Source organism: Fukomys damarensis, unplaced genomic scaffold (genome assembly GCF_012274545.1).
Source record: "Fukomys damarensis isolate Sample0158 unplaced genomic scaffold, DMR_v1.0_HiC HiC_scaffold_14, whole genome shotgun sequence".
In the NCBI taxonomy this organism is placed as follows: Eukaryota; Metazoa; Chordata; class Mammalia; order Rodentia; family Bathyergidae; genus Fukomys; species Fukomys damarensis.
The window spans coordinates 29,744,125-29,769,413 of NW_022900926.1; the positions used below are offsets into that span (position 1 = coordinate 29,744,125).

The following is a 25,289-nucleotide window of genomic DNA, read 5'->3' on the forward strand; positions in this document are numbered from 1 at the left end:
ATATATTAACCAATCTGTTACTTGTCTTTTATGTTCCTTAATGTAAATTCTCATGCATACATCTTGGTCTACATAAACTTAAGTTTCCCTAGGGGTATACTCCTGGCAGTGGAATGGATGGTCATGATATGTGCCTACATCCCAATTAGCTAGATGATGAAAGCTTTCTTTTTAATTAAATTGATTCCAACAAAACTCATTTCTTCTGCATGGAGAAGAGCTCTCAAAGTCCCACCTTCCTACTACTAATGCTGATTTTCTAATTTTTGCAAAACCAGTGGGTGATATTTTAATGATCAATTAGCACATTTTCATACGTCTATTTTCACTCTTTTACCCATGCTTCTATTGGATTATTTGTAGTTTTCTAATGAATTTGTGGAAATTTCTACAATTTAAATATCCTTTCATTGTTGACTGTAAGTTTTGCAAATATATTTTCTGCTTTTAAATTTCATTTTTATTCTTTTTTTAAATTTTGCTTTTATGAGACAGACAGTGTCTTACTATGTAGTTCAGGCTGGCTTGAACTCACTATGTAGCCCAGGCCAGTCTTGAATTTGTGGTGATCTTCCTGCCTCACCCTCCCAAATGCTGGGATTACAGGCATTCACCATCACACTTGGTTGTTTTCATTCTTTTTTAGTAGTGTCTTTTAATGCAGAGAACCCAGTTTTAATCCAGCTAATTTTTTTCAGCCTTTTATGGTTAATGATTTTTTTTGTCTTGATTAAGGAATTCCTCCCTACATGAATATTATGAAGACATTCTTTCATGTTAGTTTAATCCATTTGAAATCACTTTTATGTGCACCATGAACAGGGCACAATATTACCTTATTACTTATGCATGTGTACTTTTCTGAGTATCATTTATATAGACGTCAACCCTCTCCCAGATATCCACATATGTCCTCAATACTAACTTTGTTATAAATCTAGTCTGATGCTTAGACTTATATTGTTGCATTAGCCTGTTTTTTCTGCCTGTGCTTATTTTTTTAAAAAGTCTTATTTTTAATTTTTATTAGTAAGTGTTTGGTGTACATAATGTTTACATTCCTTGAATGGAGTTGGTGCATGTTAATAATGCATCTCATTTGTTTTTTCATTTCTTTTTTCTTCCTACCTTCTATCCTCCCTCCATCTCTTGGTTCCTTTCCCATTTGCAAAAGATCTATCTTCCTATTTATTATTTTATATTTTTTTGTTTTGTCCTTTATTTACATTGGGTATCACATATAAGAGAAACCATATGCTAGCTAAGCTAGTGTGTCTGATTTATTTTATTTAACATCATGGTCTCAATGTGCAACTATTTTCCTATAAACAACTCAAGTTTATCTTTCTTTTTAGCACAGGATTATTCCATTGTGTGTACATATCATGTTTTTAAAATCCATTTATCTGTGGGTGGACATACAGGCCACTTTCAAAATTGAACTGTTATATGAGTTGTGCTGCTATAAACATGCGTCACGTATCATTGTAATGCAATGTCTTTAACAGATACCTAAAAGGGGAATAACTGGGTCAAATGGAACTTCCCCTTTTAAGTTTTTGTTGCTGTTGTTGTTTTGAGAAATCACCATACTGATTTCCATAGTGGTTGCACCAGGTTACATTCCCACAAACAATGTAGAGAGTGCCTTTTTTTCCTGCATCTTTGCCAGCATTTGTTATGTGATTTCTGGATGACACTCATTCTTTCTGGAGTTAGATGGAATCTCAGTGTTATTTTAGTTTGCATTTTTCTAATGGTCAGAGATACTGAACTTTTTTTTTCATGTATTTCTTGTCCATTTGTATTTCTTCTTCTGAGAAGTAGTTATTCATTTCAGTTGCCCAATTTTCAACTGGGTCTTTTATTTTGTGGGGTGTGAATTTTTAGAGTTCTTTATATATTCTAGATATTAGTACTCTGAGGAATGGCTGGCAAAATATTTTTCTATTCTTTAGGTTGTCTTTTCACTTCCTTGTTTCCTTTGCTGTACAGGGGCTTTTTAATTTGATATGATCCCATTTGTTAATTCTTGTTATTTCTTGTGCAACTGGAATTCTGTTTCCAAAGTCATTGCCTATACCTATGCCTGGGAGAGTTTTCCTTATTTTGTCTTCCAGCAGGTTAAATGCTTCTTTTTTTCACATTTAGCTCTTTGATGCATGTTGATTTTAGTTTAGTACACGGTGAGATATATAGACTCAATTTTCTGTATGTGAATATCCAGCTTTCCAAAAAATATTTATTGAAGAGCCTGTCTTTCCTCCAGTGTATGTTTTTGGCCCTTTTATCAAAGTTCAGGTCAGTTGAATGTGCCTGGGGTTGTTTCTGCATTCTCTATTCTGTTTCATTGATCCACATGTGTGTTTTTGTGCCAGTACCATGCTGTTTTTTTTTTTTAATCACTGTAGCTTTAAAAAAGGTCTTAATATCTAGGAAGATCTATTATCCTACATTGTTCTTTTTGAAGGGTGTTTGGTATATTCACACACACACAGAGTCTTGTGGGATTTTTGTATGGATTGTACTGCAACCTGAGATTCAGAAGGAAGGAAAACTATTACATTTTAAAGTCTTCCAGTATTATACTTTTTACTTTCATCTATTTATTGGTCTTTGCCCTATCTTGTAATAGCTGTTTATAATTCATAATTTCTCTATAGAAGCCCAGAACATATTTCATTAGGTTTACTTTACATATTTTATCTTTTAAAATGTTATTTTAAAAATATTTCTGTGTTTTAAACTGTTTCTTACTGCTGTATATCACTACAGTTGATTTTTCATTAATTATTTGTTTGTGGTGCTAAGGATTAAATGTATGGCTTTGTGTATGCTAGACCAATGTTCTATCACAGAGCTACACACCAGCCCTGTTCCTAAGTACATTTTTTTGGCATACCAAAATTGTTAAATTTTCATTTTAATCCTAATGTCTCATCATTAAATTTCTTTCTTTTACATATGCAATTATATCTGTGCAGACAATGATGATTTTGGGTATTTCCTTTCCAAATGTTATATTCATATTTATACTTTTTGCTTGGGGTAGGCTTTATAACACAGTGCTGGTACAAATGGTGGTCATGGGGATTTTTGTGATAGTCTTGATCTCCAAGGGAAACTTTCCCAACTATCACAAGCCTACAAGAAGGCACTTTATTATCACTCCAATCTTGTGATCTTGTGGCTGAAGAAACTGTGATTTAAAGAGGTTAAGCAAACAGCTTACAATGGCCACACAACTAGTTAGTGATAGAAATTGTATCCAGAATGACAACTCTGACTCTAGAGCCTGAGATTTTAGTTACCTTAGTATCTAAAAATAATTCCAAGTCATCAGGAAGACACACGGTTCAGCTAGACATGTCAATCAGATTGCATGAAATCATAATAATTTCTCTTCTAGGATAGTGATTCTATCACTTTTCTAGACATTTTTTTCTTTTTTTCACTATTTTCAATAACTGAAGTAGTACAGGTCAACTATCGATAGAAACAGAAGTATCTACTCTTATGCAAACAGTGTGGGAACATTATTCAGTAATATTTGTCAGGTGACTCTTAAACATCAATCACTGCGCTATGTGCTGAGAAAACAAACAAAAGGCAAAATAAAGATCCCCATAGAAACAATAACGGTATAGTTATTAGTGCCATGTTTTTTAAAAACAGGAAGAATAATGGGTTTAGAGAGAGAGAGACTGATCTTACATCAACAACCACCCCAACCTTTGAAAATCTGTTCAGTTCTTTATGTGGTTTAAAGTCTAGTCTGTGTGGCTGAATAGCATCTCAATAAATATGGTCACAAAATCGCTATTAGTTGTTTTTCATTTTAATGCAAAATATCCGCAAAGCTTATTATAGACATATAGTGTCATGTGCTATAGCGTGATCACCTCCACTCCTTAATGGTTAGTCATTATCTTTCTTGGCTTTTAAAACATTAAATTACAATTAAGAAGAATCAGAAATGAAATACCTTGCTAGTTTGAGCACCTGTGCATGGTCATCCAGGTTGAGGTCCTGCAGATGCTGCCCTGGGAACAAAGAAGTCCCTCTGCTTCGGAGGACCTGCCTGCACAAGAGCTCCCTTCCAACATGTCCACCGAGGTTGCAATAAGAGGGTGAGGGGTTCCTGACATTTACTATTTCCCTTCATCACCTATGGTACATTTGTCAACTGGAGGGACGAGGTAGTCATGCTGTGTAACAGCAGTGGAAATGTGCACTGTGTAGAGTATTTTGGAAGATTTCTTATTTTTTCAGGGGGAAGGAATATATGCAGATAGGTTGGTACTGGTAGTACTTTGTAAATAATTTTATTACCAAGAATTGTGCTTGTTTTATTTTTGTGACACATCATAATATTTTCTGGTTCCCTTTAAGGAAGTAGACAGACTCTGTTTTATGTCTTTAAACTTTTGTTTATTTTTAATTGCAAACTTATTGTGATTTTTTTTATTAAATCTCAATCTAGAAAGTTGCCCTCCCAAAATGAAGATTTCCTTTGAAACCAATTTCTCAATCCTAGTATCCATTCAACTCTGAAATTATTATTTATTCCTTTAGAAGGACTTACTGTACTTTGTTGTTTGGCAATTGCCTTCCAGGTGTTCTGGATAGAGATTTTGTCTGCTGGAGCTTCCTGTCAACTGGTTAGACTACATTTTTTCTATGAACTTAAACAAATGAATAGCTATAAATGCATATTAATACAACAGCATTCTTTCTAAAAACATAAATAGAATTACATTATATCAGCAGCCTGCTCTTTAAAATCCCCTCATAAACCTTTCTTGCTCGTAAATTCAGATGTATTTCATAACTTTTGATAATTGCAACTTTATTATACAAATATAATAATATTATCAATGCAGCATTACTGATTATTTTCCAGCTAATGGAAACTTAGAGGATTTCCAGTTTGTTATTATCACAAAGAATACGAAAGGAAACAGCTTTGTATGTATTAATTTATGCACTATTATGACTTTGGAGGTAATTTTGAGAAATCAATTTGTTTAGTCCAAGAATGAGTATACTTGAAATGTTAAGGTACACTTAAAATTTTCTCTTTAAAATTAAGTGCTATATCGCTTTCAGATACTGGTGAATAAATTCCGGGGCTCTACTTTGGAGTGTGATGAAGATAGTTAAAAATACTGTACTGACTTGTATAATTCAAATTGCTTAAATTTTCTCATGATAAAACAAAATTAATTCTTAAAAAAGTTACTAAGTTCAGTGGTAGATGTGCTGCTTAACTTGATTATTGTAATCATTTCACAAACTATATATTAAAGAATTTTGTTGCACACTCAAAATTATATAATTTTGTCAATTATACCTCAGTAGAACTATGAAAATAAAAAACTACACTGATATCCTCTCATCCTGTTTGTACATCAAGGCTAGCACTTGGATAGAGCAGTCTTTCCAGATTTTACCATTTCAACCAACAGAATGAAAAAACAAAGTATTCGTCTGTACACGTATGTGTTTTTTCATGCTTTCATGACATATGTGCAACATGATAAATCTGCCTATTCAGATTATGTTATGCAAGTAACTGTGAATTTTGTTAGATTACAATCTTATGTACAGGAAAAGAGAGTTCCAGCTTAAAAAGGCGAAGGCATTTATCTGCTCCAAGCCTTCATTTTTGGCCTGTAAATTTGAGGTATGATAATGTTTTCCTTCCTCTTGCTTTGCTCCTCTTGGCTTCAAGTACTTTGCACTTTCATCCTTTGCTCTTGAATCTTCCATTTTTGTCTGTTGTGCTCTGCCTCCCCATCATGGATCCACAGCTTGACAGAACTATCAGGTGATGGAGGCCTAGTCGATAGGTTTACCTACAGATTATCAGATTTGTATCCCTCAGTTTGGGTGATTTTTTTCAGTTTTTTGTCCTGTTTCTTTCCCATATGATCTCTACCATCTAAATATGTTAAAGAAACAAACCCTGACCAAATGTCTTTTAAAATTGCATGCCAATGCTTTCTTTTTCTTGACAAGTGAGCAGATAAATAATTGCATCTAAATACTTTAGTCATAGGTCCTCATATATTTGGAACAATACATTTTAAAAGCAAAGGTAATCCTTGTTTTAAGAATATAAAATTACTTCTCAGATAATTGAGCCCTGGATTCAGCATAAGAATATTTCAGAAAGCCACTACCACCAGATACAATAATAACCAAATAGAAGAACAACATTGAGGATCACCTTGCAAACTGTGTTTGTTCTCATCAATAGAGGGAGTGTGGTAGAAGAATATCAGGTTGTCTTAACAGAAGGAACAAACACACAAGTGAAGAGAAATGTAGGATGGGGAGAGATGGTAGAACAAATAGAGGAAAATGAAAGAAATCAAAATGAAGCTACTCTTCTTTAAAACTCATTAGAACACAAGTAAAACATCAGCATTATACTTGGGTGCTGTCTCCAACTTTCTCATAGTCCATTTACTTTCTCTCTTACAGGACTTTTTCATCTGTTATTCTTTAAATCACTTCTTTCCCAACCAGTGCTTTCTCACCTTTGCATCTCATTTCCTAAGTACTCAGACCTTTGTTTTGGACATGGCTGCCCTCATTACCTAAGCTGTTCATGTAAGTCTTCTGCCTGTGCTTTGAGACGGTGCACTATTCCAAACTGTGGTGTTGAAATCTTATGGTTTAGGCTGTGTCCTAGATTGCTGGCCAGCTCATGGGTGTCTTGTTCTGGAGTCTAGTGCCTTGGGGTCTTGTAGGGACAGGGTTTAGGCACAAAACCCAGACACCTGAGCAGCAGAGGCTCAGAGCGGGCATTTGCATTTGTCTTTTGGAGGTAGAGTATTACATGCAGGGATCTGAGTTGTGCCCTATCCAGTCCAGCCAGCTACCAGCTTAGTGACTAGAAATTGCCCGATTTAAACTAGTCTTGATTGAACTTTATGTAAAAGAAAATACAGCAAATATATTTACCACATGGCATAATATGTAAGAAAACTAGCTTTGAGATTATAACCTAGGTTTTTGTGTCTTTGGTAAAGTAATCTTTCTATGTGTTGATATACCTTTTATATCAAGGAGAATGATGCTTTCCTTATATGTTTGTTGACAGACAGTGAGATAACAGTGGTATAAATAATAATACAGTGCCTTCCATGTAGTAAAAAATCTGTGTATATAGCTATCTCAACTTGCAGCAGCAGAAACAGGAGAAACAGGCTCAAAATTATGCTGTGTTGTTGGTCTCTAGTGTTCTTACTGTTAAAATGAATTATTCAAATTTGTTCTTATTTGAGTCATTTAAATCTGTCATTATAATTTTAAATCTTTCTAGCATTATGATTTTAAATCTTGCTATGTTGGGGTTATCAAAATCACTAAAGAGAGAAAGCCGGTGAAATTCTTCTGCTCTCTTGGCCGCAGGTGCTATATTAAATAATATTTGTAAAGCCTTAAAGGCTTACAGGATGTCCACATTAAGCACATTGTCATTTCCTGTATGACAAGTGAATTCAAGGTTATTTTGCTCTCAAACACTTAAGACATTGCAGCTGAAATGGGGAATACATTTTTCTACCTAGCACTTTCCTAGTGTTTCACATTTGAGGGCTAAAATTGTCTTCCTTGGAACATCATTTAGATTTTTCCAATCTCTACCAGGTTTCCTTTCCAATCTTGATATGAAACCCGGCATATAAATTGTTCTCCTGTCCTTTGAAACCAGCTTTTATGTTCTAAATAGAAAATAAACAGCCACATTCTAGAAAGCACAAAAAGGACCAAAAATAAGATCGTGGGGGAGGCAAAGTTGAAAAAAACAGCATTTTGGGAGAAAAATCTGCATACAGGGTTCTTGACAGCCAAATTCTGGGCCTACAAGAGCAGGCCTTGTCCTGTCAGAAACAGACAATAGGATGGGTATGTAGGAGGATAAGGAGGGAGATGTACCTTCATTTAGTATAATCTTGGAAAGTTTATTATTCAACTGTTAGTTAAAAATGTCGTTTTAGCTTGTCTGCTAATATTACTGAGAAGGATCTTGCTAAATATATATTTATAAGTGTGTCTATATTTACTTATCACGATCTATCTATATAATACACAAATATTTATCGGTGCATCATTTATCTGTCACCTCTTTTCTGATTCTAAGTAGGTAAATACCTGATCCAACTTTGGAAATACTCAGGTAATTTAAGGTTTAAAGGGTCTCTAGCATTTTCCTACCCACCCAACATATGAAACACTGATGTTTTCAAGCAAGTTTCTGGACATACTTTGTTGCACAAAGCCAGAGCTTTCCTCTCTCTTTTTTTTTTTAAATGAGGACATGGCACAGAGTCAGCAAATGCTGCTTCATGGACAAGTTCTAACTTGCTTCTTCTAACTTCTGTCCCTTACTCTTCCCATGAGTCACAGCTCATGTTCATGGAAAGTTGCTAACAGATGGTCTATCCTCGCTACTCACATGCAGTGTATGGACCAACAGATCCAACATCAGCCAGGAGCTTGGTAAGCGTTCAGAATCTCAGAGACGGTCTTAAACAGAATCTATATTTTTAACAAGCTCCCTGGAGACTGTTTTTCTGTTAAAGTTTGAGAAGGCCCTGCCTAGAAGCACACGGGGCCTGTGTGGTGTGGAATTAAGCTTTTATTTTGAGCTCCATCACTGATTTACATTTTGGAAAAGAAAAAAAACACATGTAGTGTTTTTAGAGAAGCTTCATTTTTATTATCCATAAAATAATAATAGTTTTATGTTCCTTGGCCAAGTGCTTGTGGGGTGAGATGAGATAGATGATAAAATGCCTTGTGGGGCAATGGAAATAAAAAGTCTGCAATGTTATGTGGGGAGAGGAGACTAAAGCAGGCACTTGAGAGGAAGGGTAAAAATTGCATTGGAAACACTTCACTCTCAGACAAAATTCATTTATTTTTGCTTCAGGAGATAAGGGAGGTGGAAATAATTAACTTGGCTTCTATTTCTACTGGGAGAGAGACAAGTTGTCTTTCCTGCTAATCCTGTTTTCTTGATCTTTAAAATCTGCTGATAAAAAAATCTAGTACTTTCTACTATGCAATAATAGTTTAGAAAAATATTTGCAAAAAAATGGAAAGGATGTTATAAAAAATAATATTTTATCAGGGGCACGTTCTGTTCCCCTTGCTATGTCTCTTAGACAGAAGCTATTTTTCTCTCAATAAGTTTTCCTACTCTTAAAAAAAAATAGTTTACTGACAAGCTTCTCCATGGTACAAGAGTGGAGGAAGAGGGTTAACCAGACAGGGAAAGTGCTGGTCAGCAACCAGGAAGGACTCTCACCCCTGCTTTGACATCAGGTATACCTGTAGGTGTGGGTCTTATTTTTGTCCGGTGATTGTATCTATTACCTGCTTCCATTACTATTGGACATTCGCTTGTTGGCCCAATAAAGTGTCAAGTCACTGGTACCACTAAAATCAATTTAAAGACCCTGACTAGGCTGTAGATTAGGTTAGATCACAGGTATACCCCCTGACTATTGAGTCATATGTTGTATATCTCTCAGGTTATGACCCACAAAAAAAGCCAGTTAAGGGTATTTTTGACTCCTAACATCACCATTTGTTACTTTATTTTCCTTATGTTTGTGAGTGAATCTGGAATCAGGTTATTAGGGGTCAGACATAGTCTATCAGTCACAAGTTCCTCTAAGAAAGAGAAACCAAAGTAGTAATTTGCCTTTCATTTTTCCCCTCATTTCCCTGACAGCTATAATCTTATCTGAACGATTATTTTGTTTCTAGATGAATTAAAATAGAAAGTGAACATTACATATAAAGTTTAGAGGAATTCTATGTTAACTCTCAGTAACCCAAACAGATTCATTTTACCTGTGTGTTTGAATGTTCACTTATTTCTTGGAGGATCAGGTTACACACACATATCACACACACACACACAAAACACACACAAACATAGACACACATACATTCCTCATGACTATTGCTCCAAAGTTTCTATTGAGGAAAGGATGTGGACAATAAATGCAGTTTCTGATATTTTTAAAATACAGAAAATATGTTTTCATATAAAAACATTAAATAAGGGGAAAAATGAGAACCAAGAACTGTCATGTGAAGGTACAGGATCCCAGTAATGAATGTAACTGTTTTGTAGACCTAGATTGTACCAATAAACTCAATAAAAAGAAAAAAACATTAAATAACAATAAAATTATCCAAAAGAACCCTGTTTGTTTATTATTTAGGGAATATACTCTATGTCACGTTATTCCAAGATTCTGTTTAGCTTTACTAATTTAATATCCAGTAACTCAAATATATGACTATAATAATTTTATTTTGACATAATTGCAAAGTAAATGTGTTAGTGAAAAGTGATTTTGTTTTCTATCACCATCTTGAGTATCATGCATGATCTGCTTAGTGGATACAGAGAAATTTAAAGGTTTCTCATATACTTGTTCATTTTGCTCCTTAAACTTTATATGCCGACATATAAAATTTAATTTTAAAATGGTAGGTATTGAGAGCTTTGTATTTAAGTTTAATTTGAAGTAGAGTTCTACCTGAATAGAGATTTTTAGAAAATGACATGAGATTACTGTGTTCTTATATATTTTAAAATGGAGCTTCTAATCATAATATCCTATGCACAGTAGGAAAACTTTTTATTTAGTTTTCATGAAACTTTCTTATGTTTCTAGATTACTGCAGGACTATTGCCATACTTAAAACTTCTGCTTTAAACATGCATTAGTTAATATGACAATATCATAAAAATGACTATTTATTGCAGCTGCATTGAAATATACTTCATGACACTTTCAGCACCACACAAAGAAAGCCCTACATACTATACCTGTCATTTCTTATCACTGCTTATCTCCTCCCCAGGCCCAGGCAACTATTATCCTACTTTCTGTCTGCATGGATTGTTCTATGATAGAAATTTCAGGTGTATTTTATGTATATGGAATGAATTTCATATTTTGTGGTCTTTTATGACTGGTTTCTTTTGCTTAGCACAGTGGTTTCAAGGTTCATCCACATTGTAGCGCTGTAGATGATTTAGTCTAGCTTTATTTCTCTTACTTACTAAGTAGTATTCCCCTTGTTGCATAGACAGCATTTTATCTGTTCATTCATTTATTGATGGACATTTAGGCCCTTCCTACCTTGTGTCTAATATGAATAATTCTGCTATGAAGATTCATGTACTTGTGTTGTTTATTTCTCTTACTTACTAAGTAGTATTCCCCTTGTTGCATAGACAGCATTTTATCTGTTCATTCATTTATTGATGGACATTTAGGCCCTTCCTACCTTGTGTCTAATATGAATAATTCTGCTATGAAGATTCATGTATACTTGTGTTGTGAACATATGTTTTCATGTCTTTGTAGTATACATCTAGGAGTAGAATTGCAGAACTAAATCTTTATGGTTAGGAACTGTCAAACTTCCACAGTGGTCATTCCATTTTTACATTCCTACTACCAATGTATGGGGGTTTCAGTGTCTCTCTACATCCTTAACTACACTTACTACACTTACCTCTCTCTCTCTCTCTCCCTCCCCCCTTCTCTCTTCCCCCTTTTAATTTCAGCCATCCTGCTGGGTGTTAAACTCTATTTTGTGGTTTTTGATTTGCATTTACCTAGTGACTGTTGATGTGAAACATCTTTTCATGTACTCACTGACTGAAGTCTGCCTTTGATATTTTCATTCAGCCTGAGCCTAAAGCCTTTTGTCTTTAGATGCACTTTTAAATGTTTTATCCCTTTTTTGAAACTGTTTTATTGCAGAACAGTGAGGTTGTGGTGATTAATACTTGAAGTCAGTTACAAAGGTAGTACAATATATTCACTCTCTATTGTATGAGTGTTGTGAACACTTATGGTGACTTTAGGGGTAAGAGGGAATGAATTCTTGCTTAAGAATTTCTGATCTTAAAATAGTAAAGTAAATGAAGTTTGTTTGCTCCTTGAGTTTCATTATACCCTTTTTCTCCTTTTTGGAGAGCACGTTATGTTCAGCTCTTCTTAAGCAATAAGGTTACATTTTTATGGGGTCTCTCTGAAGTTTGCTCTCAGGATAAGAGGTTGAACATATAAACAGTAAGAAGTACATGTTAGAAAATAAAATCTTGTTGTGTATCTTTACCAAGGTTAGTTTCTGGAAATGAAGGAATAAAGGACTGAATTTCATTGTGAGAAAGTAAAGCAACATAAAAAAGTAAAAATTTTCTTTGAATGACCTCAGTATCACTTGAGGTGCTCACAGTTGAAAGTGATTAAAATCTATAGTCAGAGGAGTTTAACAAAGGCAACACATTGGCTCTCTCGTAGGATGAGAGGGCTGTAATAGTCTCATGAATATCCATGTCCCAGAATGGATTGACTTCATTCCCATGATTCTTGGAATGACTGAATTGAGTCTTACAAACTTCCACTGCCTATGAACACATTCAGAGCCCTGTAATCCATTCACATAACCTTTTCATGAATCTCATAATTCAGTCAAGACCACAATGAAGTTTAGACTTCACAAGTTTGGCAGTGCTCAAACTTTGGGCGAGGCCTCAGTTCCAGGCTTGCCTATCTCACTATTGGGTTTTAGCTGATTTGATTTTTTTTTTTTTTGGTACCAGGAACTTGGGTCCTTGCGCTTGCGAGGCAGGCAGTGGATCACTATTGGGTTTTGTAAGCAGATGCTTTATCTAGTTTCAAAGATGAAGAAGAATTTTATGCCGGGATGAATCTATCCCTGAGTTTCATCAATACATGGCTTGGGTCATACTTGGTTTAGATTTTGGAGTTGAAATGCATGAAGACTTTAGGATATGGAATGGGGTGAAGATGATTTACATGCGAGAAGAATGAATCTTGAAGGGCCAGAGGGTGTATTGTTATGAGTTGAATTTTATCCCACCAAAATTTAAATGTTGAAGTCCTAGCCTTTTCCCCATCCTGTGTAAATCAGAATGCGACCTTACTGGAGAACGTTGCAGATGCAATTAACTAAAATGAGGGCATTCTGATGGGCCCTTACTCCAATATGTACTTATACAAAGGGGAAGTTTGTACACAGATATATGCACCTGGGAAAACACAATGTGACAATTGGAGGTATGTTGTGACAAGCCAAGGAAATTCTTGAAACCAGAGGAGAGGCCTAAAGCAGGTGCTCCCTGGTACCCTCAAAGGAAGCATGGGCCTGCAGTCACTACAGTCCACCAACTGAGTGGTTTAGACAACAAAACATTATTGTCTTCACAGTTCTGGAGGTGAGAAGTTTGAGATCAATGTGTGGATAGGACCACACTTTAGGTCTATAGCATCTAATGTTCTCTCAGTGGTTTTAACTGGGTTTGTTGTTATCACTTTCTTTAAAATAGAAGAAATCAAAACACCTGAAGATGAAATGGAGAAGCTTTACAAATCTTTAGAGCAAGCTAGTCTATCTCCGCTGGGGGACAGAAGACCTTCAACCAAAAAGGAGTTAAGAAAGTCCTTTGTTAAGAGGTGTAAGAACCCATCTATAAACGAGAAACTTCACAAAATCCGAACTTTGAATAGCACGTTAAAGGTAAGACAGTTCCAGACTGGATGATCTCTGTTGAGGTGAGGCAAAAAGGGGAGGGGTGCTTCTGCGGAGAGATTCATGCTAGTCGCAGCGTGTTTGTAAGGGTGAAGGAAGGGCAGGAAGCATAAATACAACCTTTATATGATGAGATGATTCTGGACATTCTTAAAGCATTAGCGCACTCACACTTTAGCACTCAAAGCAGTTTTTGACAAAAGACCTTGATTTTACATTTAGTCCAGTATGAAAGTTTGTATTTTAAGCTCCTAGATGGCAAGGACCAAGTGTAATTTTTTTTTTTGTAACCTTTATGCCTAGCACTATACCTGGCTCAGTAAATGTTGACTAGAGAGAACTCACTAGTTGGCGAGAGTGAACAGTAATATGCTTCTGTACCGCATCCTGGAAAAAAATGTCTGGATTTTGGGTACAGCAGAGTCTGTTCACCGTAAGCACCACAGCCGAGGAACACTATGTGAGCCCCAGTGGGAGGTGTACACTTTGTGGTCACAGACCAGCAGATGTTTTCACAATGGGAGCAAGGGACAGTGTACAGGACGAACTGAAGCTATTTTCAGGGCCTCCCATAACTAAACTGATTCTTCATAACACAAGCATCTTGCTTTCACATTTACATTATAACATGAGTAGGAGGAAGTCAGGATACTTTGTAAAAGAGTTCTAAATTAACTGAAGATTTATAGATTCTGAAAAGCCTGTATAAGTCTTGCAATTAATTTTTTTTTGTACATGCCCTTTTGCTTTAAGAATGTAAGTCCTTTTCCAGGAAGAAAAGTCAGCACTCAAAAAGACAAGGCTGCAACGAGATGGCTGAGTGGCTCTTGTTATTCACCTATCCCAATTAGTCATCGGTAGACCCAAAGCACCTAAAAGGCTGTCTAAGTGAGGCTGTAAAAGGAAAGGCAAAGTGTATTTTAATTATACAAAGACCCTTCAGATGTGGAGACATTCCCTTATATTCATGACGAGAAGACATTACCAGCAGTCAACCTATATTGTGTACAGAGTTGATTAATATGTGGAATCATTCAATGTCATGTGTCATAGTATGTAAGGACTTTTCTCTTATTTATCTGTGAGAGTTGATATGAGTGAATAAATTAATTTAGTGAATAGCTATTTCCTGAATCTTACTGTGTACCAGATACTATTCTAGGTCACTGTGACCATTGAATGGAACATCTTGGGTAATGGAAACAGAGAGGAATCATACTTTTAATGCAATGTGCAAAGTACTATGTGGGGTACAAGTCTGGGAGGCTTTGATAGCCCAGAGAAGGGATGTGACTGACTCTACCATCATTAGGGTTAGCATCGGAGAGGTGATGGTGACTGGCTAGTAAGAGATGAAGAATATCGGGAAGAGAAGGGAAAGTCTTCCAAGGAAGTGGAATGTCTACCAGAGGATGATATGCACAGCCCATGTTGGGAGAAATGGGAGGCTTGGGCCATTTGTAGGAGAAAGACTGTGGCCTCAGATTCTGCACAGATCAGCAGACTAAAGGTTTTAGACCTTCATAGGGCCATGCTCTGACTTAAGAATCAAAGAACTAACAGTTGCCTTAGTCACATTTCCTTTATCAGCACACAGTACCTGATATTCACAACTCAAAGGAGGAGAGGCTTATTTGGATCATGACTTAAGGGGATTTAGTCTGTGTTTAGCTGGCTTCAAGACAGAACATGAAGGCAGAAGAGCAAGAAATGCTTAGTTCATAGCTACTGGAAAGCAGAGCAGGGGAACAGTGCCAGAGAGGAAGGGGGCAGCAAAAGCATGCATCCATGACCTACCCAGAAACATCCAGAAGGATGCTTTACCAATCCCCATGGAAGCTCCCAAATCAATCAAGTTCACAAAATTAAACTTAACCACTATACCAGTCCACATGGTTCTCTGTGACTTTTTGCTTTGCGACCACATGGCCATGATGAATGGTTGAATGGCAATGGATTTATTCAGCAACACTTTCTTTTCTCCCAGCAGGCAAGAAATTACTCCCAAATGTAGCAAGTTCAAAGAAGAAGCATTTGGTTATTTCAGGATTTCTGTGGGTCCAGAATCTGGATATGGCTTGCACAGCTTCTTCTAGGTCTTCGCTGAGGCTCTGACCATGATGTCACTGGGGGTGCATGCATTTCTCCACTAGGAGGCGTCTGATTCTAAATTCTCACCTTGGTTGTTGATGGGATTCAGTTTCCTGCAAGTTGCTCATGGGCTGTTGCTTGGAACCTAAGGGCCTCTTCACAGAGCATCTCACAACCTGGAAGCTGGCTTCTCTCAGATCTAGTAAGACGAGGAAAGTTAGTAGCCAAGATGAGTTATAATCCAGGTGCAGTAGTGACAGAACAAGACTTCTCTATTATCGAATTTACTAGAAGCAAGTCATTAGGTCCATCTGTGCTCAGGGCATAGACTACATAGTGTCATGAATCCCAGAAAGCAGGGAACATTAAGGACATCTCAGGGCTGTCTCCCATAGCCAGTCGAATTACTGTCTGCACACTAGTGAGGGGTAGCTCTTTTCATAGGTCCCTAAGGCTTCCCCAAAGTGTAGTGCTTGGGGCTGATGAAATGCAGCCCATGTTATATGGTCTTGTTAACCTCAGGAGAACACAGTGATGTGGACATAGGCCTTGTTGGGGAAAAAAAAGCATTAAAAGCACAGGGCATCAATTTATTCAATGGAGGAAGATAGTTTGGTGCATGGATATTTATTCATGTTGCAAAGCTATAATAAGTTTTAAAGCTCTTTTTAAAATTCAGGGCCATGAGGATGGCTGTTGCCTTTAAGGGGAAGGGGACAATTTGCTTGGTTGGTGGCATAAGTAGAGGTTCTAATGTTGCTTGGAAGTTAGTATTGCTTACAACCAAATAGATGTGCTCATTACACAACAATTCACCAAGGGCAAACCTATTTGTGCACTTTTCTTTATGGCTCTTACATTGCAATACAAACAGTTATTTTAAAAAATACTTCAAAGCTGGATCCTGGACAAGCAAAGGCAGTTTCATACAGAAACAAAGAAACTGTTTAAAAATAATATTTATATTAGCGAAAGTACATCATAAATAAAGAAAAATCTCTGCACTAGGATTGTATCAGAGTTAATGCTCTTTTGGCACATTCTTTTTGGAAGTCAAGCATGTCATGTCATGCGCTACATGTAGAACTGATGGAATTTTTGGCAGTTCAGCATTCACCGACTTTTGGCTAAGCTTGTCTTTATTTTTAAATGCATGTTTAATAGATTGATTAATGGGTCTGAATGAAACTCTTTCTGAGTTACTCTACCTATATTGAAGAAGAGTGAGCATTCTCTTTCCTGTAACTGCTCTGGTGGAACACATTCCCAATGCTTAGGTCTCGTGTTGAGTACGTACTGAATATTTGGAGTAGAAATGGAAAGGACAGCATTCTCTTTTTAGCAGCATTTTGGGAGAACTTGAAAACCTTACATGTTTCCAGAAAGCAAGATGGTTGTTATCAAAGTCATTCAAAGCCTCACACAACATCCCATGCCAGCCAGGAGCAGTGGGGCCAGTGTGTGACGCCTTAACATCTGGGTGCCTGGTCTAAGAAGAAGCTTGGTTTCATTGTTTCAATGAAATGAATAAATAATATCTATCTATCTACCTATCTATCTATCTATCTATCTATCTATCTATCTATCTTTTCCTTTTATCTACAAAGACCTAAGAGAGATTGAACCCAAATAGTAAAGCAATTGAAATTAGAAAAAAAAACAACAAAAACAAAAATAACCACGAGAAGGGTTACCCTCATTCCCTAAATTAGATACCCTTTCTTAAAAACTTTTATCAGATTTAAAAATCAATTTCCCATTTTTAAAATTTTGTTTTTTAGAAATGTCAGGAAGTCACTCTGCCTTTTTTTTTTTTTTTTTTTTTTTTTTGGTACCAGGGTTCAAACTTGGGTCCTTGTGCTTGGGAGGCACTGAGCTAAAACCCCTGCCTCCATTTTTTTTTAATTTTGAAATTTAGTTTTTTTCCCCCACAAAATGTTAAGATTTCCCATTGAAGCAGGTGTCTAAATTTTTTTTAAAACAAAAGAAAACTGTTAAATAACTTTGTATTAACAGCACTGTGGTGATATCAGAGGACAAAAGCTCATTACTTATTTGTCCTTTGGTGAGAAGATATTTTTGAAGCATAGATATTGAGAACTCAGAGAAAAGAAATACAACCCTTTGGTCCTGTCTGATTGTCTACAAAAACCCCCCAGTTACCTACCTCACGTTCTTTCCTCCTCTTCCCGGTCATGGGACCCCTACTACTGGGCGGTCCTCTCTGCTTACCTGCCTGCACTGCTTTTTCTCCTTCCTGAAAAGCAGGCTTCCTATCTCTCTGTCTATCCGTCCGCCTCGCTCTCCATCTGTCTATCTCTGTCATCTGTCACCTATCTATCGTGGTCTATGTATCATCTGTCTAACATCTCTCTAACGAGAGCAAGGTCATCAGCTGCAGGAGGCAGGGAAGGCTTGAGACGAGGAGAGAAGTTTTGAAATTGTTACTTTGGAAGCAGAGAAAGGGGATGTGAAAGCATGAGTCCTGGAGAGCAGTGGAAGTCCACTGCCAGGCAGTGTTCCTGACCTGGAGCGAGACTGGAGAGCCCGGATGTGAAGTGCAGCTGCACACGTGCTGTCCTTAGGGCAGGCAGTGAGTGGGTCAGCGGGCAATAGGCGCTGTGTGTCAGCAGGGTCCTCAGCATCGTCCTCAGTGCTGGGGATACAGGGATGAAGCAAGTGTCTCTTGTCTCTCTTAAGCTTTAGAACAGGTCGCAGAGCAAATGTGACATCTTGGTCCACTCCGTATTCGGAATGACAGTAATGGTCAGAGGGATGGAGGAGACAATTTGAGATCAAATTATCATAGTTTTACTCCACTCCTTGACTACAGAAAACTCTAACAAAAGCCAGGTTTTAACATTTTAAAATTATTTTTTAAAATATGTGACTCACTGGTTACTCAGGAGGCACTGATGCTTAGCAAAATAACAGCAATAGATTTTTAGCTGTATTAGCATTATTGGAATACATATAGTTTAGAGGGAAGGTTGGTTGTGACTTCTGTGACTAAAAAGTTAACTTTTGTATTTTACATATGTTAATTAAATGTAACTTAGTAAGATAAATTAAGACAACTTAATAATTGTGTATTTTTTATATGTGCATAGACATGATATATGGGGTTACCTTATTGTACCTTAGAGAAAGTCTCAAGTCCCAGTTTTACTTAGTAAAGTTTGGATGGTTAATGAAATGCTTCTACATAAAATTATAAGCTTTAAAAGATGTATAGTAATGCTCACACCAAGGCAGAATCATTTCTGTGGTGTGGAATAATGGATGGATTAGGTAAGAACATATAGAACATGATTTGGGCTGTATGTCTAGTTCTTCACTTACTCTTAGGTAAGGGCATTTAACTGCAGTGTGGTTAGCATATGCAATGGGATGATGGGACAACCAGCCAGATCTCATGAGTTTGGTGTAGGGATTGGAATATTAATGTGCAAAACACTTTGGTAAATTTGTGATGAATGTGTATCAGTGAAAGCATTGAAGAATATATTTGTGAAAGCTAAGATACATTAACCTCCCTCTTCTCTCTCTCTCTTCTACTTGGACAGTGTAAAGAACATGATTTGGCCATGATTAACCAGTTGTTGGATGATCCGAAGCTGACAGCCAGGAAATACAGAGAATGGAAAGTCATGAACACCCTGCTGATCCAGGACATCTATCAGCAGCAGCACACCCCACCTGCCCCTGGAGGCAGCCCCCAGGAGCTCAAAGGAACCCCTCCTTCTGTCTGTGCTGACAATTCTATTTGAGAAAGATCAAAAACCTCTCGCTTCTTACATTCTATTGCAAACAGCTGGACAGGATGTAGCCAAGAGCTTACATTTTTCCTTAAAAGGAAAATTGAAGTTCTTTGAGAACCAGCTCCCCCTCTAATGATGCAGCTTGGGTGAAAACACTAAGCAAGTGCAGCAGAACCCCTAGTTCTACCTGTATCTCAATCCTTACAGTGGGAAGGATTGACTTCCTTTGAGGAGCTGTGATTTCATGCTCCTCATGCGAGCTCCAAGTGAGGCAAGGCTCCAGGTGGATATGAGAAATCGATCTTCTGTCCCTTGCTTCCAAGAGAATGAAAACATACCATGGATGCAAGATCTGGTTTTACTAGGGTATAATTATTTCTTTATATCACAGAAACATTCTGTTTTCCAACAGAAGCATGTATATAGTCCACCTGTTGGGCTCAGAATTCTCCTGTGAGTGGAGGAGGCAGCACCTGGAGCAGGTTACTTGTTGATATGGCAGAACAAAAGTTGTTTGCCTCTGGGTGCAGAATGGTGGAGTCTTATTCTCTTGCTCAGAAATCCTTGCTAGCAAGTGGTGTATGGAAGTGTCTGAGGAGGAGACGAGCTCTGCATGCCACTCACGGACAGGACGGCTTGGTATCTTCAACAGTTTACCCTGGTCAGGGGATCTGACTAATATTTCTTTTTCTCACAACACCTAGGAAAAACTAGCTCACTGAAGTTGGAGACCTCTACTTCTTCCTCTTAGCCTTCCTGAACAAAGGCAGGACAGTAATAAGCCCAGTGAGGAAAGCTGTGTTGCTTTTGACCTTGGCTGTAGTGTCTGTACACAGTATGAGTTTATAGCCAATTTTTCTGGGATCCGTCTTGACAAGATGATTCTGGCCTCTGAATTGCTTTAATGTCATTATTTGTGGGGGAAAAAACCAAAAGCAATCGGAACAACAACAAGAGTTAAATAGACATAATTATTTTATTTTTGTATGTCACTTTATGTGCTATGTGAATAGCTATCTATGTTTCTTATTTAACTATATTTATAGAAGTTCAAATTACTGGTGTTTTGAAAGATGATATACTATTATATGTTTTGTTCTGTATATATAGTCTAGAAGCATATACTTATTTTGCTTGATAAAATAAAAATTTATTGGAGCTATGTTGCACTATAATGAGTGAGGAATGCTCAGGAAATCTTGTGAGAAAAATATGGAGCATGTACTGGTAATGCTTTACTGTACGGGATGCCTTTCTCTCTCTCTCTCTCTCTCTCTCTCCCAGTTTCTCTTATAAATCATTCTCATAACGTTAACCTTAGGTTATCCCTTGTATTAGATAAACTTTAAGTTTATGCCATTATGACCATAAACTCTAGACCAAATGAAGCATAAGCAATGTAATATTTTGACTAAAGATTTAATATAAATTTGAGGACTGTTGTTTAAAAAGTACATATTAGAGAAGCAACACAATAGCCTTCACTTGCCAATCAGAATGCAGATTTCTCATCATATTTCAAACCACAACCCCCAAGAACCTGTTTTGGCTTTACCTTCTGCTAGTGAATTGCGCAATTTTGTATCATCAAAGTGTGTCTTGCCATTCAAATGGAAATAACTGCTTGAATAACATCTGTAAACTAGATGGAAATATTGTTGAATATTTCTCCAAGTTTTACTTAGAAGTCATCATAATCTGTAATCAGACAGACAAACAAAAACCTTAGCATTAAAAATTAAAGAAAGAAAAACCCCAAAACAAAAAGAATAGGAAGCAAGTTGTAATTCTGGAAGCTTGCCCTACCACACGTGTAGTTGCTTCTACAGCAGGGGAATCACACAGATAACGAGGTGCTCAGATTAGATGATACCTTGGTTTGAGAAGTCAGTGTTTTAAGTTTGCTCTGGAAATTATCATTGATTCTTTCTGTGATGAGCAGCTGTTTGAATGTTAATGGGTTGGGATTCACAGTGTAGATGGATTGTTAAGGGAAAGGAAATCAGAATGGAGGAAATCAAGCTGTCCACCTCTTTTTTGGTTTGCAGCACTAATCTATAGGCCCCTGTATAGCTTTTCCTGAATTAAGGAGCTTCTCTCTGAGTAGGGCTTGTGGATACATTTTAATGTTTTACTTTGGCTTTTCATCAATACTTGTTGAACTGAAATTTTAATGTAAATTCGTTCATTCAAATTTAAGGGTAAACTCAGCCATGAGATTACTTGTGTAGGCCTTAAAGTTATTTTTAAACTACTGCAAAAAAATTTGACCTAAAAGTTTCTGCTTTGGTAAGCGTCTCCAAATGAAAATTATGTTGAATTGTTTGATGTCGTGCCCTGTGTTTTCAGACCAAACTGCTCACTCATTAGTGTTTTCTCTTTTATAAATAATTGTTTCCACTCGGGGGTAGGGTGTTAGGAAGCACAGGTGGCCTCTGTGAGTTTCCATACACAGCTATGGCCACTAAGAGGTAGGTGTGGGATGCTTTCCATGACACTCAGCGTAGGAGTGACCCTACCAAGTTCTGTGTTGCCCTCAAGTCACTTTTCTGGTCCAAATGGTTTTGAGAAAACTGGATTACTTCCAGTTTATTGCTGAGGACTGGTTGTCTCTGAAATAGACTTCAGCTAGTTCATGGGGTCTAATGGAAGACTCCTGTACCCACTGCTGTTGCCACAGAGCCTGTGGCTGGGGAATAGCCCAGAACTGTGGCCACTCAGAAAGGAAATGGAAACCGATTTAGCTTGCAGACTCACATTAGAGGCTGATAGGACACTCTCACTTGTAGGTAGATTGCAAATACATGCTGAATCCCATATCCATCTTGTGTTTGAAGTGTACATGTTGCTTTTAAGAATTCCTACTTTTTCCACAATAAGCTCAAGTCTCAGAATAGAATCAAAGTCCTAGAAAGAATGCTAAGCCTATAATTACTATGACTGTAGGAGGCCTAAGAGGTTGTGTTTGGAGTCAGTGTGAACTCATGCCTTGCATTTGCACAGTATTTTGTAGTTTGCACATTGGTGCGGTCCATCCCCTCACCCCATCCAATCCCTACTCCTCCTACTGCCCTGTGATCTGAGTGGGATGATTGCAGATCATCAGTACGGTGAAGTGCCTGACCCACAGCCCCAAGTGGTAGAGCTGCAATTTGAGCTTGAACCTCAGGACTTAGCTCCTTCCTGCTTAGCCCGTTCTTGCAAAATTGCTTCTGGAGCAGAGCCAGCTAGGGAGCAAGAGGTATGATTTGGATTCTGCTGTCTGTTGTTGCAATGGGGCTCAGGACAAAGGGGCCGGCCCCTGGTGGCTTTTTGCTAAACCAGTCACCTGTACCCAAAGGGCCTTCTCTGTCGTGAGCAACTCTCTTTCAGAAGGTGCAGCTCCCACCTACTGCTGGGCTATCTGTGACCATTTCTTTCTGTAAGTTAGACTCCTTGTTAATGCTGTGGGGACCTCAGAGGAAAGCGGCTGTCTTTTATGGCTTGGAGAGTGTTGGTTTTGTTTTCTTTCCGGGACATATTATGTCAGAGGCCCCATTTAGTAATTAGGGGTCAGTCCTCTGATTTTCCTCTCAGTTTTTTGTCACATAATTACGATAATTTCCTCAGGGAGACTACAAATTACAATGTCGAAGAGACGAAACATTAAAAGAAAAATATTTTATGAGTCTTTTGAGGAGAGGTGCTATACCAACTCAAGCCATATTGAAATTCGTGGACATGTATCTCTTTGTAAGAAAGACAGTATTTTGATGTAGTCACACAGATGATTTAGTAAGTGACCTAAGCACTTACTGTCCAAATGTCACTTTATATTGAAATCTCCATAGCCAAATGAAATTTAGGAGGTTTTCCCATTTATTTTCCTCCCAAAATTTTTGTATATTTTTCTCGCAAGAGAAATCCAACCTTAGCAATAGGAGGTAACTGACTTCCTATGGTTTTGTCATGTATAGTTACAAATAAAAGCCCCTTAAACTAGACTTTTTTACAACCCCCATGAAATGGGCTGCTTTTGCTAGTGAATGAGATACAGACAGGCATGTGCTTCTCTGCATTGTGAGGGAGAAACAATGTCTTTGCCTCTTAGGTATGTCTCTTTTTCCCCCCATGTGACCACACTACCATATCAGAAATGTTAAAAATGGATTTTACATTTGAAAAAATATGTTTTTACATTTCTCTTCCTGCGAGGAAACTTAATCGCTATGTATTGATATTCCTTTACCTTTAGCCCACAGAGACATTTAACAGCCTATAATGAAAAGAAGGGTTTGACATCACACATTTCAATATTGTTGCATGACGGGGATGTGATTTAATCGTGTGTGGTGTTTTGGGCAACGTGTTAATGTGGAAACGGTGTCTTAAATTCCACTGTGTTTTTATTCTTTGTCATCTACCCTTTTACTATACTAAAAAAAGAGGCATGGTTCTTTTGTCCTGATTTATATTTTTGAAGTTGACTTGTAAAATAAAAATAAAAACAAAAAAATGTATCTAGTAAAATGACATGGAAAAATTTGAGATGCACTATTGGTGTTTATTTTCTGCTCTTCTCCTGCACAGCTGCTTCCTCAAAAACCAAAAACTCAAAATGTTTTCACAGAAGTGTTTAAAGCTGTGCCTTGTCTACAAAGGTTGTAATGCCCTCTGGTGGCCAATACAAAGATAACATGTTCCAGACTATTTCAGTTTTATAAATGATCTGATTATATTGGGGAATTCATTTCAACAAAAACTGTTGTAGTCTTCTCCAGTGACTCTCAGTTTGAAGATTTATTGGCATGGTGATATTTACAGTTTTTAAAAAAATTGCTAGTGGTTTTAAAATTTTGTCTCGTCCATTGTATTACCTCTTATCATTGCTAGGCATACACACTTTGTTTAACGAACTTTACAGATTTGCAGATTTTTAAGTTCCACCTGGCGGCACACAAGTCCTATAAGCCATGTACATAATATATTCATGTGAAAAATTAACAAAGAAAATGTCAAAATAGCCAAAAAAAGTGATTTTCTTCTGAATCCACTGCTCAAAGTTAGCCTGCATTCAGATTTAATTCACACCTCCCTGATTGTTTACACAGTTTTTTTTTCCTGTTTTTGTCCTTGGTGCTGAGCTCCACCCTCCTTTTACTCCATCCTGTCACCACAAATATTTCTAGGCTCCCTTATGGAAGCAGAATAAGTCATTTTAAGGTAAAGAGATCAGCAGAAGGTCTAGGTACACTGTGTTCCTTATTTCTACAGCACGCTTGTAATGGTTTCCTATTGCCCCTGTAGGAGATTATACCAAATCTAACAGTTTAAACAGGTTTGTTATTTTACCGTCCTGGTGGTCCGAAGTCTGACACAGGTTTCCCTAAGTTAAAAATCAAGGTGTTGTCAGGACTTCTACAGATACGAATTCATTTCTTTAGCCTTTGGAGCTTTCAGAGATCCTCACATTGCCTTTTGATCCCCTTCCTCCATCCTCAAGGTCAGCATCATCCTATCCTGTTGTGTCATTTTCCCCATAGTGACATCTTCCCCAGACCGACTCTTCTAAGGCAGCTTGTGATTACAGTGACCCCACCTGAAGAATCCAGGATTCTGTCTTTATTATGAAGTCAATTGATCTCAATCCTAATTATTTTTTGTGCCTTTTCCCCTTTGTAGCATAGACACAGATTCCAGTGATGAGAATGTGGACTTCACACTGCTTACCACAGATTTGCATTGCAAATATCCCAGTGAGCCACTAATACGTTCCAAAAATTCCAGGATTTCAAAATTTTAACAACAGGCTTGAAAGTCCTCTGTCATACCATGCGACTTGAATTTGATTTC

General features: G+C 37.2%; 1 protein-coding gene across 1 annotated transcript in view; it reads left to right on the forward strand.

The window, feature by feature from the left end:
* Positions 1 to 23,958, forward strand: part of Ipcef1 (interaction protein for cytohesin exchange factors 1) — a 164,532-nt gene extending 140,574 nt beyond the window's left edge. The window contains exons 11-12 of the mRNA XM_010628875.2: positions 13,403 to 13,593; positions 19,263 to 23,958. Coding sequence (XP_010627177.2) covers positions 13,403 to 13,593; positions 19,263 to 19,466 — 395 coding nt within the window. The 3' untranslated portion in view covers positions 19,467 to 23,958. The remainder of the gene's footprint in view (positions 1 to 13,402; positions 13,594 to 19,262) is intronic.
* The last annotated feature ends 1,331 nt before the right edge of the window (positions 23,959 to 25,289 follow it).